Source organism: Lissotriton helveticus, chromosome 6 (genome assembly GCF_964261635.1).
Source record: "Lissotriton helveticus chromosome 6, aLisHel1.1, whole genome shotgun sequence".
In the NCBI taxonomy this organism is placed as follows: domain Eukaryota; kingdom Metazoa; phylum Chordata; class Amphibia; order Caudata; family Salamandridae; genus Lissotriton; species Lissotriton helveticus.
This window is the reverse complement of record NC_136067.1, coordinates 1,424,549,022-1,424,568,904: the sequence shown is the minus strand read 5'-3', so window position 1 is coordinate 1,424,568,904 and position 19,883 is coordinate 1,424,549,022. Positions and strand designations below refer to the sequence as shown.

Here is a 19,883-nt window from a genome sequence, read left to right as displayed (position 1 = left end):
TTTAGTGTCAAAGACGTGGTACATAAACGACAAAAAAGTGAGTGAGAGCGAGAAGGCACCTCACGGGCGCACCACCATTGGGAACCTGGCAGGTACTCACCAGGATTGCCCTGTTCTCATCATTGGCACCTTCAAGCTCAGAAAAGGCTGGCAGCTGTTTCCAACGCGGGCTTTTAGTGGCTGTGGCCGCCATCTTTGCTTGGGCTGGTTTGCCCAACCCCACCCACGCCACTCCCCCCACGCTGCTCCTCCATTTAGGAGCATTCTTGACGTCTCCCTAGCGATTGCGAGCAGCCCGGTGGCAGTGGGCTTGCTAGCAGGAGCTGAGGGCTGCGACTGTATTTTTAACTTTGCGCTGTCACGCTGACTGCGAGCGGCAACGCGCTCCTAATTAATTTTCGTTTTGATTGTGTTCTTTTATTTCACTAACCTGTGCTGAAAATTAACAGGTATTTTAACATTCATCTTGCCTCGTAGGGGCTGGCTGGCAGCTGTTTCCAATGCGGGCTTTTAGTGGATGTGGCCGCCATCTTTGCTTGGGCTGGTTTGCCCAACCCCACCCACGCCACTCCCCCCACGCTGCTCCTCCATTTAAACGTCCCTCATGTGTCAGCGCAGCGGACGAGCGCAGCGGGCGCGCCGTAGGCTCGCCGGAGTCACGCCAGAGTCCAGCCCGTCTGCGCCCGTCCGCGGCAGGCCGGGGCAAGGGGCTCCTCCCCATGTCCCACCGCTGTCATATTCATCACTTGACCTTCTTTCCCATTGGATCTCAGGTACTATCAGCCCGCACGTGTCCAATGTGTTGCAAAACTTACGTCTCCTTTCGAGACCTCCGGCCAGTCCACCTACCGCCATACCAAGCTCTTCTCCCTTTCCCTGCACCGCTGCCCCCACCCCCTCCTCTCCTCCTGCCCCCCACACGCCGATTTTTAACACCACCGCTACGCTTCTTAACACCAGATCAGCAGTCAGTCATCAGTATGAGCTACTTGACTACCTCGACACCCATAATCCGGATCTCTTGTTTTTAACAGAGACCTGGCTTAGGGCCGACTCCCTACCCAATGTCGTATCCGCACTTCCTCCCTCATACTCCATCATACGAGCGGACCGACCGGAGGGTAGAAGAGGCGGTGGAGTGGCCCTGATAGCTCATACTGATTCCCACTTTCAGAATCTTCCTTTTCCCCCCATTTCTGAAGTCGACTGCTTGATAATTCGCGCTAACTCTCATTCGGCCCCCTTCACTGCTGTTCTCATTTATCGCCCCCCCACTCCACTCCCACTTTTGTCTCCAGCCTCCAGGATATTCTCGCAACACTGGTCGTTAACAACTCGTCAGTTCTGGTGTTGGGCGACCTTAACTTCTGGCCCAATGATCCGGCCGAAAGCCCCCTATCTAAAGAATTCACTGACCTTATGACCAGCCTCAATTTCATCCCCCATGTTCATAGCCCTACCCACGCGCATGGCCATTCACTCGACCAGGTCTGGACCTTGAATATCTCCATCACTCCCCCTACTATCTCCCCCTGTTCCTGGTCGGACCACCTTTTAATTTCCTTCTCCCTTGCCTTAGCTCCAGCGACCAAACCCCCCCTTCCCAAGAACACCTGGGTTAGAAAATGGGGTAAGGCAGACATGCCATCTCTCTGTTCATCCCTAGCCAATTCCTGCCCCGACCTTTCAGGCCTCGCCGCCCCGGTCCAAATGGCAACTATCGATGGCTGGCTGACCCAGGCAGGCGACGACTTTGCCCCCCTGAGGCGGATCACGGTCAAGCGAGCCCATGCTGCTAACCGTTGGTTCACCCCTGAGCTCAAGGAGAAGAAACTGGCCGCACGCAGAGCGGAGCGTGCATGGAGAAGAGACTACTGCCCCGCCAAAAAAATCACTTATCTCTCCGTGCTCAAGGCATATAAGCAAGGCATCCTTGATGCTAAGACCCTGTTCTATTCTAACAGGATATTGGCAGCAGAATCCCAAACTAAAGAAATCTTTGCTACGGTACACGAGCTTGCCTCATCTAATAGAGCCACGGCCTCGATCCCCCCTTCCCAACCGCTTTGCGACTCACTCAACGATTTTTTCGTCGACAAGGTCGCAAAGATTAAGGCCAACATCCCCCTCCCTTCCCCCACCTTCACTAACCCTTCCCCACCTGCTGCTACTTCCAAACTCACCTCCATTCCCCCCCTGACTAAGGCTACGCTTTTTCCCCTGCTCCACAAGGTAAAGTCAGGCTCTCCCCTAGACTTTGCCCCTGCCTATATTCTGAGAGAAATCTTCCTAAATTGCCCTACCCCTCCCCTCACACTTCTGAACGATTCACTTAGCAATGGAGTGGTCCCCACTGCTCACAAATTTGCGGCTGTTATCCCCATCCTAAAAAAGCCCGGTGCCGACCCTTCATCCCCTTCTAATTATCGTCTCATCTCCCTTCTGCCCTACCTGGGCAAGGTTCTAGAAACCCATGTTACCAGCACCCTGAGCACCTATGTGGAAGCTAACCACTGCCTCTCCCCCCGGCAGGCGGGTTTTCGCCCCCTCCACTCTACGGAGAAGGTGGTGACCTCAGTGATGGACAGCCTACGCGAGGGCATTGACACCAACCTCCCGCAGGCCCTCATTCTCTTAGACCTGTCCGCCGCGTTTGACACGGTGGACCACTCCACCCTCCTCATCCGTGTCAGAGCGGCGGGCATAGAGGGCCTGGCCCTCGCCTGGCTCGAGTCCTTCCTGAGTGATAGGGCTCAGGCGGTCCACCTAGCTGGTTTCACCGCTGCCTCTCGTAAGGTTGTATGTGGAGTCCCCCAAGGTTCCTCACTCTCCCCTCTTTTGTTTAATTTATACATCTACCCCCTCATTTTTATGTTACAGCAGCTCGAGGTCACGGTGTTCAACTACGCCGATGACCTCCAGCTAATTTTCAACCTTTCCCACTCTTCCTCCTCTTCCCTGAACGTCCAATCCGTTATGCTGTTCATCCAGGATTGGATGAACTGCAACCACCTCAAACTCAATCCGGACAAGACGGAGTTAGTCTTGACCGGAGGTGGTTGCAGTCCCTGGTCCCCCTCCCAATGGCCTTCCTCACTTGGTGCCCCTCCGTTCCCTGTCCCCAAGGTCAAAACCCTTGGTATTTTCCTGAACTCCTCACTTTCCGTTCATTCACAGGTCAATTCGGTCGTCTCTTCCTGTTTCTTCTCCCTTAGAACTATCAGGAAGATCTCTCGCTTTTTCTCTCTACCTGCCCTAAAGATCATAGTGATGGCCATGGTGCTCTCGCGCCTTGACTATGGCAACATCATTTACAATGGCGCCCCAGCCTACGCCATTCACCGTCTGCAGCTAGTGCAGAACCAGGCTGCCCGCCTGATTAATGGCCTGCCCAAATTCCATCGAGCTACTCCCTTACTGCAGGCCCTGCACTGGCTGCCGGTGAAAGAGCGAGCCTTGTTCAAGCTTGGCTGTACCACCTTTCAGGCCAAAATGGGCACCGCCCCGGAGTTCATCTGCTCCGCCATCAAGCCCTACACGCCGGGTAGAGAGCTTCGATCCTCCTATCAGGCTCTGCTAACCACCCCCCGTTTCAGAAAGAAAAAGGCGGGCGGAACAAAATTCGCAGTTCTCGCTCCTGTGTTCTGGAACTCCCTCCCGACGGAACTCCGTGGGACACCCTCTTACACTGAGTTCCGGAAAGGTCTTAAAACTCTGCTCTTCTCCCGAGCCTATAATGTCTAGATTCCCTCCGCCCCTGTTTGCCTCCTCGCAATTCAAAAGCGCCAAGAAACCGCGTGGTAAAAGTGCGCTATACAAATGTTTTTAAATTAAAAAAAAATTCAAATTCAAAAGGAAATTGTGTCCAAAACCACAAGAAAGTTGTGTAAGGATATGTAGTGAAAAGGAAGGTCAGAAATGACCGACAGAGTCAAAACAACATGTAAAAACACATCACACAACAACACAGATATACACTTTATTCTATCTCTTGTGTTCAGTTGTGAAGACCGATTTGTCTGGTGTGGCAGGGTATGCTCAGACGTGAGTCCCTTGCTCACTTTGCCACTGGATTCAAGCAAGCCGGGCTGAAGACGGCTGTAATGCCAGAAACCGGCCCTTAGAAGCTTGTTTCCGGTCCAGGGAAGGCATGGCTTGGCAGTTCGGGCTGGACTGTTCCCATGAGGCACAGGGTCAGACTGATTTGCATGTAGCCATGTCTGAACTGGGGTGGCGGAGTGGGCTAAAGAACGGTGATGGATTAAACCCAGATCTTTTGACTGGGTGTGAGTGTTTGATTGGTTCAGATGCTCCGTCCATTACCACCCCCTTTTGTACCGCTTTTGGCCGCCATGGGTGTGGCAGGGTATGCTCAGACGTGAGTCCCTTGCTCACTTTGCCACTGGATTCAAGCAAGCCGGGCTGAAGATCGCTGTAATGCCAGAAACCGGTCCTCGGAAGCTTGTTTCCGGTCCAGGGAAGGCATGGCTTGGCAGTTCGGGCTGGACTGTTCCCATGAGGCACAGGGTCAGACTGATTTGCATGTAGCCATGTCTGAACTGGGGTGGCGGAGTGGGCTAAAGAACGGTGATGGATTAAACCCAGATCTTTTGACTGGGTGTGAGTGTTTGATTGGTTCAGATGCTCCGTCCATTACCACCCCCTTTTGTACCGCTTTTGGCCGCCATGGGTGTGGCAGGGTATGCTCAGACGTGAGTCCCTTGCTACCTTTGCCACTGGATTCAAGCAAGCCGGGCTGAAGACGGCTGTAATGCCAGAAACCGGTCCTCGGAAGCTTGTTTCCGGTCCAGGGAAGGCATGGCTTGGCAGTTCGGGCTGGACTGTTCCCATGAGGCACAGGGTCAGACTGATTTGCATGTAGCCATGTCTGAACTGGGGTGGCGGAGTGGGCTAAAGAACGGTGATGGATTAAACCCAGATCTTTTGACTGGGTGTGAGTGTTTGATTGGTTCAGATGCTCCGTCCATTACCACCCCCTTTTGTACCGCTTTTGGAAACTCCAACGGGCAGAACTCCTGACATTGCGCGTTCTCTTCGGTGGCAAATAGATCTAACCAAGGCTCTCCCCACTGGTGAAGGAGACCTTGCACCACCTCCGAATGAAGACGCCATTCATGATCCATCATGCACCAGCGGCTGAGTTCGTCCACCCTGGCATTCTGGGAACCTGCCAGGTGTTGAACCACCAGGGACATGCACTGATGTTCCACTTACGTCCAAAGGCAAAGAGCCTCTTGACATAGAGTCCACGAACCCACCCCACCCAGTTTGTTGCAGTACCACATGGAGGTGGTGCTGTCCGTGAACAGCTGCACTACTCTCCCTTGGACAGAAGGAAGGAACGCCTTCAGGGCAAGACGAATCACCCGGAGCTCTAGGAGGTTGATGTGGAGCCCGCATCCGCCTGATACCAGAGGCCTCTGATCCCCGCCTACCCCATGTGGCCGCCCCATCCCAGAAGTGACGCATCCATCACTACTGTGAACTCTGGTTGGGAAACGGAGAGGGATTTGCCGCTGACCCAATCCTCGTTCGTGAGCCACCACTGCAGTTCCCTCAAAGATCTGAATGACATCGTAAAGATTTCCCTGAGGGTGCGCCCACTGGAACTTCAGGTCCCACTGCAGAGCCCGCATATGTCATCTGGCATGAACCATTAGCAGGATGAAGGAGGCCTTAAGGCCCAGCAGCCTCAGGGTTATTCTCACCGAAATCCAGGATAGAGTCTGAAATATCGGTATCATAGCCCGGATATCCCAGACTTGCCGCTCGGGAGGATAGACCCAAAACTGCGCTGTGTCCATAACCGCTCTGATGAAAAGGAGCTTCTGAGAGGGAATCGGGTGCGACTTCGGCACGTTGATAGTGAACCCCAATGAATGCAGGAGGTCCGCCGTAGTCTGGAGATTGGGGACGACAGCCTGGGGCGAGCCAGCCTATAACAACCAGTCATCGAGATAGGGGAAGATTGGAACTCCTGATCTGCGCAGATGAGCTGCGACCACTGGCATCACTTTCGTGAACGCCCAAGGGGCGCTGGTAAGGCCAAAGGGGAGCACGGTAAACTGAAAATGCTTGTGGCCTTGAGTGAACTGTATGTAACGCCGGTGGGCAGGCTGGACGGGGATGTGAATGTAAGCGTCCTACGAGTCCAACGCTACCATCCAGTCTCTAGGGTCGAGGGCAGACAAGACCTGAGCCAAGCTTAACTTCTTGAACTTCTCCTTCCGGAGTAAGCAGTTGATGTTCCTGAGGTCTAAGATAGGACGCAGGCCTTTTTCCTTCTTGGGTACTAGGAATTAGTGGGAGTAGCAACCACAACCTACTTCTGGCGCAGGGACGAATTCAATAGCTCCATTGGCCAAGAGAGCCCTAACGTCCTGATAGAGAAGGGCCAAGTAATCCTACTACATGCAATGGAGTGTTGGTGGCATGGAGGGTGGGGTAGTTTCAAAGGGGAGGGATAAGCCCCTTCTGACTATTTGCAAAACCACCTGTCTGATGTGATGTTACGCCAGTGGGGGAGGTGATGGCCAATCCTGCCACCCACTGGCAACTGGCCCTGAAAGGTCAGACTAGGAAGGCTTGAAGGCCGTGGCGGGGGGCATTGGTGGCCCCCAGACCCATGACACTGGGTCCCACGTCCCAGGCTACGCAGAGACTGGGTAGCTTGTGCAGGCCTCTGGCTCTGGGCGGAACATGGTGGGGTACCCCTTCCGTAGACGCGAAAGGAGCGAAAGATAGACAGCATGGGGCGAGAGGTGGCAGCGAGGCTCATGGATCTGGCCGCAGCCCTAGAGTAATTCTCAATCGCGTTATCCGCCTTGTCGCCAAACAAACTACGGCCACCAAAAGACATGTCCAAAAGAGTCAAATGGACATTCCCAGAAAAGCCAGTGGACCTCAGCCAGGTGTAGCACCTCAGGGCTACTGATGATGAAATCATTTTAACCAGTGAGTCGGCGGTATCCAGCTCACACCAGGTGGTGAACTTTGCTGCATCTCGACCCTCTGCAACAGGGCAGGTGAGCAAGGCCTGGGCTTCCTCTGGGCACTGTGGCAGCACTTGCGCAACCGTGTCCCACACAGTGGGTTTGTAACCGGCCCAAGAGGCCTGCGGTGTTCACCGACCACAGTTCTAAGCTGGCAGAAGAAAACATCTTCTTCCCAATTTGGTCCAGCTTCTTGGATTCCCAATCTGGGGAAGCAGTAGGAAATGTGCCTTTTGAGGTTGAGGCTTGGACCACCAGGCTCTCGGGGGTAGGGTGTTGGGAGAGGAAAAGCGGGTCACCTGGGGCTGGGCGGTTGGCAATCATCCTGTCCTGTGGTGGGCTTGGACCAAGTGCCCAGAAGGATGTCAGTGAGGGTCTCGTTAAAAGGCAGCAGGGGCTCCGAAGAGGCTGCTGCCGGCTAAAGCACCTCAGTCAGGAGGTTAGTCCTTTCAGACACAGCAGAAAGCTCGAAGCCCAGGGCCGAAGCCGCCCTACGCAACACCCCAGAGTAGGAGGCTCCCTCCTCCGTAGACACGGTAGGGGGAGAAAGTATACCAAGGTCTGGGGAGGTATCCAGACCACTGGCATCACCCAACTCTTCTCTCCAGTCCAGTTCTTCAAGTTGGTCTGCAAGAGGGGCAACAGACCCCTCCCCGTCCTCCTCACCCTCCACTGGTTGCCACTCATGGTGGTAGATAATGCCAGGGATGAACAGTGGGACAAAAGTACCCTCCTGCGCCGGTACTGATGTCGGTTCGGTGCTGTGTCCTAGTCAGGGGTGAGGCTGGGGTCAACGCTGGCTGGGTGCGTCGCCACTGGCATCAAAGGCCTAGAGCCCCCAGCTGAGTCAGCGGGGCCCGAAGGTGCGCCGGTGGAGTCAGGCTGCCCAAAGATGGAGCGAAGGGCTTCATATAATGCACGAAGCTGGGCAGGGGACGCTCCAGCTCCCGGAAATGGAGGGAAGTGTGGAGTCATCCCAGCGGGCCCCAAGGATGGAGCCAGAGAGCAGCGACGCTCCGGGTCCCACGTTGCATCGGCCGAAGGACGGGAAGAAGTGGAAGAGTGATGATTCCTCTTCGCCTTCTTCTTTCTCTTGAGCTTCGACGTACCCGATGAGGTCGAAGACTTTGATGACGAATGATGATGGCTCCGCGACCTTCCCCTCGACTGGGACCTCGAATGGTGCGGAGAATGACTTCAGGTCGTGGTCGCATTCGAGGCACCAAAGGCACACGAGATGCGGATCGGTGACCGACATTAACTTGTGACAGGCCGACTACTGAACATCCCTCGTGCACCAGCAGTCGCAATACTCAAACAAGCATTTGCAATGCAATAGGTCTCGCATTAGGAAAGTTTGAGCTATTGCTATTGTAAATTACAAATTTTGTATTTATGTGTTGGTTTTGAAAATAGCTAAATTAATAGCTTTGTCATTTACAATTCCAATAGTTTTAACTTTCGCAAATGTGACTCCTATAGCATTTCTAATGCAGTAAGTATTGTATTTACGTGACTTAGATGTATTGATATTACAAATAACAATGGCTTTTAATTTTTTTAAATAATTAATACTTAAAACTTAAAATCTTGCAGTCTGAGGTCTAGATAACATCATCACAAAATAAATATATAATTAGTGTTTTTGGTTTCAGTTAAAACCAAATATAACTGATACAGCTCCACCAAATGGAAAATTAGCTTTTTATTAGAAATAGGAAAACACTTTATTTTACTGCAGTTTTAGTGAGTTAGTACTTCTAAAGGCAAATCAGTATAAGTGCAGCCTGTATCTCTAAGCACGTTTTTGAGCTGAATGCTCCCATTAAGTCCCACTCTTCCTATGGTAAACTGCATAATATGCCCTTATGTCCATTCTCAAAGTCTCTATCTATTCACCCTGAATTCCCTGGACCAACTTCCACTCCTATTTTCGGTGCACAACTCACCTCATAAGGATTTGGCTCACAGTGCTCTGCAAATTGCTGCATAGTGGCAAGCAGGTTCACAGCTGAACTATGACAAGGGTCTCAGTCCAGGCACCGCCTTGATGTCATTCTTCTCCCTGACAGTGTGATGAATCTTTGCTTTATGTAAGTTTAGGTACCAGGATTGTGGCAACAACTGTCACTGTACCTATAGACTTCTATAAACATCAATGTCCCTCAATTCAGTATAGTGTATCCAACAACTGTGTTCATGCTTTTATACTGTGATGGTCTGAAAAGCCTGCCTATAGGACCTGCATGCACAAATATGAAGACCATATCATGAACATTTTCAGCAACCATTCACAGCTCCAGAAAGGATGCACATGCTTGTTTTGCTGTAATGGTGCGGACTGCAGTACATACACTAAATTAGAAAATCTACAAGATAGTGTATGAGTTGCAGACAGTGCAGCTCAAAACATGAAGAAGCAGCCCTGTTTTAGTTTCTTAGGATGTGCAGGTAGCATGATTTGAGCAAAAACAATTACATGTATCCATTCTGGGGCAGCATACAAAAGTTCAATTTAATTTCATTGACTCCATGTCAAAATGAAGTTTGGTAACTATGACACTAAAACAAGGCCAGACATTTGGCAAATTCACCTGTATAAACCACAGTGACCATATTTAATGGAAAATGCACTAGAAAACGGAACTGCTGCACAGAACACAAAGGTAAAGTGCCGTCGGCAACTCTTACTTATGCCTGGCATGACCAGTCACCCACTGCATTCAAATATGATAGTGTGACATACTTGGAATAGCAGCATCAAACACACACAAAATGTATCTAATGTCCTAAGTAGAAAATCTTCATTCATTCAATCGTTTGAAGAGAAGAGCAGCAGGAAGCGGTGTTAAATGATCACCATTACAACTGACATTTTCACTGAACTATAACGCCACTTTAACCTTTGTTTTTTTAGTGAAATAGACATGTATATCTATCTCTATCTATCTATATATGCATACATACATATGTATGTATATAAAACTATTAGTGTTTGTGTTTAGCTAATGTACTTTTTGCATATTATGTGTTTCAACATACATCACAGCTAGATATGGGCAGAATTCTAGTTAAGCCCATTCCAACCACAACTTCCTGGACTTTTACACTGGCTTTTCTTCCATATTTATAGACTGCACTAGGAAGAAAGGGGTCTCCTCTCAAAAACTAGAACCCTCCGCTGGATAGCACTGTGCATCTCTGCTTTGTACAACTCTGGCTCTCATAGACAAATAGTACAAACCTGATGGGAAAGGCCTGGAGGATCTCAGCCACTCTACCACTGCACCCGGTAGGTCCATGCCAAGGCTTTGGAAGCGTGCTGACACCTCAGGTGGAAGCAGGAAAGCAGGGCTTGCACACCCGCCCGGGGGGCCAGCGCGCGCAGTCCTGTCTCTTCATGTTTTGTGCGCTGATAGGATCCAGCTTGAAGCGCGAGCCGGCTCACAGCTGGCTCGCCAGTCCTTAATGCTTGATAAAAGCATATTCGCGTGGACTCCGGTGCCAAGTTGGACTCAGAACAGACCGGGCCCGATGCACCGTGTGAAGATGAGATGAATAAAACAATCAGCAGATGTGCCCTGTGATGAGAGATGCGCCACTCGCGAGCGCCACGAAGAGTTAGGGCTGACGTGGCGCTACATCATCACACAATTCTGAGCCTCAGTGCAATCCCTGGAAAGGGGATTAGTTGAAAGCGGCCTCAGGATATAATAAAGCGCATTTTTTTTTAAGCATAGCCAACACGTAGTCATTCGTAATGTGTATAACTCTTCGTCAAACCGCAGGTGCCTCTCACCCTCATCATCACCAACAGGGACACAACAGCGGAGCTATCGAACATTTAAATGTGTGTCTAATTAAAAGATGGGAGTAGTATCTTTATCCCCAAGGTGGGAATTTAAAGGGCCTCAGAAAAAAACACAGCGAAAGAGAGTTAAGGGCACGCGAGTCAACTCGAATAAAAGCAGGAGGGACGTCGGCACAATAATGGGCGGCGGGCTTGGGGCAAAACCAGCGGGAGTCGCTGAGAACTTGAATACCGATAGGCTAACCAGGAGGAGGCTGGGAGCTGACGAAAAGAGATGACACAAAGCTGGCAAGAGCCGGGCTACCCTTTGCTCATGGCTATCATTTATAATCCATTCATTTGAGGCTGATGCTGCTGCTACAAAAAACAAGCCTTTCTTCCCTGATTGCATTGGCCGTGTCACAACCCAGTGATCGGGAGAGTGCCGCCACGCTGCCCGCGGCGACCCGGAAGCTCTTGGAAGCTCTTGGCCGGCCGGCCAATCCGCTCGCGGCCGACCGGAAGTCCCGCCTCCCCAGGTCCGCGAGCTGCCGGCGCATGGAGCGCCCTGCCGTCCGGTGTAGCCCGGGTCCCCAGGAGGGGGCCGGGGAGAAGGAGGAGTGTGGCGCCTGTTGCGGGGCTCCTCTGACCTGAGGGAGCCCCGATTTAGATGGAGACGCGCCGTGAGGAGCCCCGCCGGAAGAGCGCAGTTGGTGAGTGGGGCCCAGGGCTGATGTAAAGTGCGTGCGTGCCTGTTTGTATGCGTGGGGGGGGGGAGTGTGTGCGTGTGTGCGCGAGGGAACGTGTGTGCACATGCGTGACTGTGTGTGATTGAGAGAGAATGCGAGGTAGCGGATAGTGTGCCTGTATGGGTGCTGTATGCCTGCGTGTGCATGCGCGCGCCTGTGTGTGTGTGTGTGTGCGTGCGTGCATGCAGAGAGGTGGGGGCTGCCTGTGTGTGAGCAAGGGCTTTGCGCATGCGCAGCGGCTTTGCGCATGCGCAGATACCAGACGCTCGCTCCCGAGGTCAAATCCGACCCTGAAAACGCTCGTAACACTTTGGTGTCCACTCTCCTGAAAACGGATCACATTAGTTGTCGAGCTGACAGCATTCATGCTTCGCATGAATGCTAACGTCAGCTCGACCTAAAAAGATGATGACAAAAGTCAGAAAAGAGTTAGTCAAAAAGTGACTAGGGGCACGCTCTCTCCGGATTTGCACTGGCTGGCGCGGAAAAGGAAGAACTGACGTCAGCGCGCAGGGGTGGTGTCGAAGTAGACACCCGAAAGTCATCTCGGCGACCACAACGCTGACGACAAACACAGTGTCGACCGACACCACCTACTGACGTGCAAGTGTAGTGCTACGAAAATGTTTCTCCGGATCCAGACTGACGCCTGGGGTAATTCTAAGGTAAGGAATCTATTTCTACAATCTCTTTCAGATACGTATTTTTATTTATTAATAAGACATCCCTAAAGAGTGACTTGTGTGACTGCAGGCTTAGTGCTAATGATAGAAAAAAGGTGTCAAACTAATTATTTGGAATAGTCGGCTCTTACAGTGACTAACTGTGCAGAAGTTGTGTTCACTTTGTAGGTTTCGTTGACTTGTCCATGAACAAGGGTCGTAAAATTAAAACTTTACTTTCTAGCTCTGCCTGAAAAAATGCTGTCAAACTGATTCAAATTTATTTTCCATGCAGTTTAAAAAGCTAAGTTAATGGTGAAATTAGATTTTTGGTAACATTAACAGCTGCTAAGCAACCTTGGAGGCTACAAAATCTGTCTTTGTCCCAATCAGAGCTTTTGGTGTCATAACCTACAGCTTCTGCTGGAGCTTGACAATGATATATCCGACTCACAGTCTTAGATAATGGAATACTGTTAACTTTGACCTCCACAAGAAAAGAATAAAGCCAAATGGTAATATCTTTGACTAGGATAATTCTCTTGATGCATCGATGTAGGTCCCAGTCAACTCATTGTTTAATGGCACTTTACTTATTTTTTTTAAGTACTTTTTGCCTTAAATGTTTATAAAGTCTACTCTCCTGTTCCCCTATCTGATTTTATTGTTTTGTTGTTACTTTGATATTTAAAAGTTGATTTCTGTTTCTAATCTGGTTTGGGAATTTATTTTGTTGTTTTCGTGACATTAAAATTGTTGGCATGGATTAAACTAAACATGGACTTCACCGGAGAGTGTTGATTTTTGACATAGCTGTCAGGAAATGAGCAGAGAGTCAGGTCAAACACGTCCAACCAACAGACAGGGTACTGCCTCCCAACCACCCCCTCACAGAACGAGCCGAGGTAAACGCACATCTACCCCACCACTTCATGTAAGTGTCAGAGAAAAAACAAGCACAGGGTGATAATGCTATTGCCAGTCTCTCGCCAAAAGGTGAGTATTCCACGGAATATCTCCCTCACCGCCAAAATCTCCTTCGTTGGATCTCCATTTCTCTACCCCACCAAAACCAACAAACATAGACCGACTCCAATGTTTCAAGTTTATGCATCCTGTCCAAAACACTGCAATTCATTCTGGAAGTCATGATGAGCAACTAAAATGCCTTTAAACATATATGTCCACCTGTGTAGAATCTTAACTGCAATACTGATTGTTTGAATAGAGTATAATTTATTATGAAGAGAAATTATTTAAAAAATGGTTCCACGTGTTTACAATTGTGTATTTACTGGCACTTAATACACACATTTTAAAGATAGCCTATGAAAGCCCTCATGTCTCACAGCCCCTTCATTCAAATGGGCTCAGTAACATAAATTGATGGGTCCATCGAAATTATGAGGTTAGCAAAAACGCCAGTGCTCACTAGTATGCGACATATAGATCACATTAGCCTGGCTTGGCTACCATCAAAAAGCCATAATCGCTTCATTTTGTGTGTACTCACAGGCTCGCCTTGATACCAGTCAGGATTCAACTTCTCCTTATTTCTCAGTGTAAAAGAAGCATTCCGTTTATAGTCATAGATCTTGTTGTCAACAATCCCATGAGATTCTGGATACAGTCCCTGCAGTTGAAAGAAACTGTTTTATTGCAACCATGCAGATCAAACCAGTGAAAAGTATATTTTCAATAACCTTTAACTTGAGATAGTAAATTTGAGAGCATAAGCAACCAACAGTGCACATCAATATACAACTAGTATTTGTATTTCTAGAATGTTCACTCTTCCTATGGCATGTAGATAATCCAAGGAAAGATTAGAGCAATTTGGGCATACATTGACATTAGTTGTTGTAAGGATATAGCACAAGTTTAATGAACCCAGACAACAAGTAAAACAAGTAAAGCAAAGTACAGGAACGATCACAGTCTGCAGCAGCAGGGACATATCTCAAGTGGAATCAGACCCAGCTCCTCCACTTCTTCCCAGAATGATCAATACCACAAGAATTACTTGTTTTTGGAGAATACAATGTGGTGCTTCTTCTCTGCCCCAATTCCCCTCCCTCCCTCCCGTACTTCAACTAGACCGGTGAGCAGGCATACTGTCTTGGTGAAAAAGTTCATACCTTCTAAATTAGAGGTAATCCTGTAATCCCAACGGGTTGCCAGATCTGGTTATTGGCGTTACTGGGATTGTCACACACTAATTATAAGAATCTAAGTAGACACTATAAAATAAGAAACCAAGAGTATTCTGTTGCGAGAGAGTACATGCTAGAGAATGCAGCAGAGGGAGAGACTAGCATTAGACCCCAAGGAGAGGAGAGATTTCGAGTGGTAGTCATAGCTAACAGGGACAATGAGTGTATCAAGCACTGGGCAGATTTTCTCAATGAGGCCCCTCCAATGTATATAACAATGTAATCAGAGAGCAAATCAAAGTCGTGCCCTGCATTTGCTGACATCTCTGAAGCAATTTTGAAGTGACTACATAATTCAGGTTTATAAAGAACTCTCTCCTACACAGATACTATGGTATTTCTTGGAGTAAGTATGGTACAGAGGGTAACATATCTCAATGCAAGAGAACCAGAGGCAGATATATGGACCTCAGGGAGAAAGGCACAGCCGGCGCAGACAATATTTATTCACAGAATGAGTTTTAAGTGCACGGGACAGCAAAATTGTTTGGAAAAAATGGGCATTTAAAAAAATGTCATGGGAAAATAAATGGCCCAATAGTCCAGTTAAAGGGATAAAGCGACAAATCCGTTGCTAAGCCTGGCTGCAGCTTACACTGCTGCAGTGCAGTTAAAGCCCTATCGGTGCTTTGTTCAGACAACTACACAATAGTACATACCAATCAAGGTTTCATAAATTAAATGAAGGTGACATTCATGCCATCATTTGATCCCTCTTGGTGAGTCCACTCGATTTTATTCCTATAAACATTTTGGGAACATTGTGCACTTATACAAATTCCAGTAACTTTGTTCGGAATTTGATATGCTTATATCACTCTGTTGTGCCCTTGCATAGGTAGACACATGTAGTCAGGTAGAGTTTGTATACTTCTTTATTGGTTCCAGGTAAAATTTGTACAATGGACCACATTCCAGTTGTAAGCCTCCCTGCTGCACTCACACAGGGAAGCAAAGCTAAATACCACTTCACAAGGGTTGAAACACTGCGTAATATGAAGGAAGGAAAAATATTGACAAGTAAGATAAAATCAAAAGCAAGCAATATCTACATCCTGCCCAGTAAACACATTCAAAATGAGGAGAAGGGTGGACCATACCCCAGGACAAACACCTGAGGACAACAACAGGCAAGGGTGAAACCAACACGAAAAACACATGTGTACCACAAAGTGAACAACACAGAGGGTACACACAATGAGGCGTAGGGCGACTTACACACAACACCACCAGAAGCGCAGGGTGACTTACACAGAACACCACATGAGGCGCAGGGCGACTTACACACAAGACAAAAAACGTGAGGCACATGGCGACTTACATACAACATGACCAAACATGCAGCGTAACGCGACTTACAAACACATTGAGACCCAATGAGCACACCAAACGTGCAGCGCAAGACGACATACATACAATGTAAAAATGGGGCTAACACCCATAACCACACACCCTAAGTAGGGATGTACCCTTGTACAAGTAAATGGGACTAACCCCCATAACCCAACCCTGTGTAAGGGTATCCATCACAAACAAGTGTAAATGGGAACTAACCCTTGAGCCTACCTCCATGTAAAGGGCACCTAATGTAAAATGTCGAAATGGGACTATTACCCATTCCTCATGTAAGGGAGGAAACTGTGACTGCCACCCACTAAAAAAAAAAAACACATAAGCCAGCAATCTGTAGGGAAGCGTAAACTGTGGCATCATGAGATAAGAAAATGTTTGATAGGACATGCAAAAACAATACCAAATGTAGTACATCTTTAAACTGTATCCTACGCCGGTGAGCGACCACTCACCCAAGTACTACTAGGGTAGAACCTCCTTTTCGTAAGGGAACCCAAGCTTACTAAAGGAATGGGCAGCTTAAACCCATAACGTAAACCCACGTGTAATAGATGCAATAATGAATTTAGAAGCATAAACACAAGTATACTGTAAATAGTAAGCATGACAAGTGCAAAAGTGAAAACATTTGCGGCAAACAGACTCAAATAATTTCCACAACGTATGCACTCATTAAACCGCCCCAGACACTGTAGCTTAACTAATTTTTAAACCGCACAGTCTATCAACCATTATTCTTGGGAGCTACTCGCAGTAACCGGATGCCCCTCATACACTGTGTAGCAAAATGCGTCGGGATACTCACAAGGCACTTGAGCTACACATGTGCAGCAACGAAATGAACAGAACAAGGCACTGGCACCAAGGAGGAACTTGATGGCTGCCCCACGACAGTGAACAGTGTTCCGCTAAATACATGCACACGTACAACAGGGATAAAAGTTCTTTCAGTTTCTCGTTGCATAATAGAACCATATAGCACAAAAAAAGGGACCCGCAGGTGGTCTGGACACTTAGATATTCGCGCTCCTAGTCAAATTTCCGTTAAACTGGAACAAAAAACAATTTGGTTGTTAGAGAACTAAAGACAAAGACACTCCACAAGATTTTACAGAGCCTCGACTGTACTGGAACATCGAAGAGAAGTGCGGATGTGGTTGGCCAAGTAAAGACAGAAAACCAATTTAGGAATAGGAGCCACAGCCAACCACAATATGGCGGCACGTCATCTACGTCGCACCATACGGCTCAGGGCGCGTCCATGCCGAGAGGCTTTCACCAGCAGCTTGTGAGATTGATGTCACACAAGATCCCTCGAGATGAACAGCGCGTCTTCCAGGTGAAGGTAAGATTGTGCATGGCAAAGTTTTGTGTTTCCAATTCTAAATGTTACACAGCGGTTAAACTGTCAATGTTTCCGTTGGAGCCACATACTTAAAGGCCCCAAAGAAAACATCAAAAAGATATATGAAATTCATATGCGGCAGAAAACGCAGGCAAAACACATAACAATCCCCACAGGAAAAGTTCCTCGCATATCACTCGTAGCTGGCTGATCAACCACTGAAACACAGTGCATATGACGCCGACATCATTAAACATCCAAGCTCAACCTTGATAAGATGTACTCACTCAAAGTTCTCAGCGTTGACAGTAAACCAAGCGTGAAACAGCGTTAAAACTAATTTCTGTGCGCAACGCTGCCAATCTAATACGCACAGGGATTGTACAAAAATCCACGCATGTTGCCAGTTTAAACCGTAGTCAAATGAGGAGTCATCTTCACACTCCCAAAAGCGTAGGCATAAAACAGTATGGTGGGAGACGAGACACTCACAGATAACATGTGTAGACTCTAATCCAACACTGTCAAACTCGATTTCAAAAGCTTGAAGACACTGTGTGCTGCAAACTCCGATCCAGGTTGTGGAAATACTCAGGCTCACACCAGCATCCACTTGGGTGACAGACCTTAAGGAGTCCAATTGAGGATGTCCAGGCTGAGGCACTGGTGACAGGGGCTGTCCGTTGACAAGGATAATGGTGGGGCTGGCCAACCTGTAACTCCATACTTGCTTCTTGTAATTACTCTAGTGTCTTACAGTTGCTCTTGGTTTCTGTATCCTTGTCCAGATTTGGACAGCTTTTAAATCTTGTAAAACTCTTGAGTCCATGTACAGTTGTCGCCAAAATATGGTTTTCCATAGACTTGCACAGGTAGACACATGTAGCCAGGTCGAGTTTGTAGACTTTTTTATTGGTTCCAGGTAAATGTATACAACAGACCACATTCCAGTTGTCAGCCCTTATTCCAGCCCCACCAGCCCATCTCTAACTGTCAGTATTCATCCACACAGGCATTCCATTCTTCACAGTCAGCGGAGGAGCTAGGAGACAGCTAGGCTGGATTACATATAATGACACTTAAGAGGATAGAACACACTCTTTGCAGGAGGCTCTGGAAATACGAAAAATTGTGCCATTTTAACAGTCAGGCATATAATATTTACTTGTAATATTTATATAGTCTGAACCTAACCAAAGGGCATGGGAGAGCTGTAAATAGGACATATTTACAGTGAATACAGTAGAAGGTCAAAATAGAACCAAAAAAGAAAGTGTGAGTAAGAAAATGGCAAGTACCCCTTAGTCAGTTAAGTAGAGTTATAATATAGACTTCAACGACCACCCAACCGAAAATCTAGATGGGGGGGGGGAGGGCGGTCTGATCATGTGGCTCTCTAATTGGTGTTTAATCACACATTTGGTTGACTATTTCCCACTACTTGATGGATCTAAAAATCCCAACAGACAACCAATAAACCTTTGGAAATCTTAGTGGTGCAATTTAAGGAAGATCAATGCAGTCATGGACTCAATGCGCAACGTAAGCAATCATGCTCATTAAAACAGCATAATAAAATAATGCCCCAACCAGGCAAATATAACAGAGCAATGCCTCCTTCAAATAACATTGGCATTAATTCCTTAATTATGTAGAATCCAAAAAAGAAATAAAATAATTCCCAAAAAGCAGAATGAGTAATAATGATCATGATGCAAGATGGGCAACACTTGCCTTGCTGGAGGGTATGGGTAATGGCAAATGATCAGTATATATATATAGCATTATAGACCAATGCAAAGGCTTATACAGGTTGTTGAAGGCCCTGAGCCAGAGTCTATAATGAGGGAGAGGGCCTTTAACAACAGATTTCGCCCAAGGCAGCAGGGTTATAAGGCTAATAGAACATTGGAATGTTGGAGCTTTGGGCTTAAATCAGCCATTTTAAACCTGGAGCTACTCCATTGTCATCAGTAGAGCTCTCAACATTTCTATGTTCGAATAACTAATCATATCCACGAGGCACATTGGTCCCATAAGACACTATAGTTAACAATATCATTATCTGACAGTATAGGTGCAAAGATGACAAAAGACAGCCGGGGTAATGTTAACCTCATCACACTAACAGATAATAATGTTCGCAAGAGGCAGAACAGGCAGCGGAAACATCAAGGTATTAATTTGATTACTACAAAATCAGAAAGTATGGGCAGTAATGACACCAACTGACAGTTTGGGTTGAAAGGACATATCATGCAGTATGGGCAATGATGACCCCACTGCGTATTTTTATAGAGTCTCATTAATCAGCTAAGCTAAAGATGAACCCCTTTGGTACATTAAGCAAAACAAGTGGGGTAAATAATAATAGTCCTGAAAGTCAGAGTAGTGTACTAATGGCCCATCAAGTAGTGTAGTCAATAATGACCATCACCACTGCCTAATCTGAAAGAGTGCTGGTGTCCAAAGCTCTGTTCAGAATCCTTAGGCCTGTGCTAATACATGTCAGCATGCTGAATACAAAGGCTCCATAAGCTTGAATCCACCTAATGCCCCTTTAGTTCAATACTAGACGCTATCTGCCCTTTCACCTCACTCTTGCTTTCTCCCTTTCTGAGGTTTTGTCCATCATTCTCCTCCTCCGTAATTCCACTTTCTGTGTTGGTCCGTTTCTTGCTCTCAGCAAATGTCTGATGCAGACAAATAAGGGCTAGTCCCCAAAAATGAGTGCCAGTGGGCCCCCTGGCAATCACTG

At 47.8% G+C, this 19,883-nt stretch overlaps 1 protein-coding gene across 1 annotated transcript in view; it reads right to left on the bottom strand.

Annotated features, from left to right (window-relative positions):
• Positions 1–19,883, bottom strand: part of ENPP1 (ectonucleotide pyrophosphatase/phosphodiesterase 1) — a 739,100-nt gene that overhangs the window by 420,943 nt on the left and 298,274 nt on the right. The window contains exon 8 of the mRNA XM_078649218.1: positions 13,728–13,847. Within this exon, the coding sequence (XP_078505344.1) occupies positions 13,728–13,847 (120 nt within the window). The remainder of the gene's footprint in view (positions 1–13,727; positions 13,848–19,883) is intronic.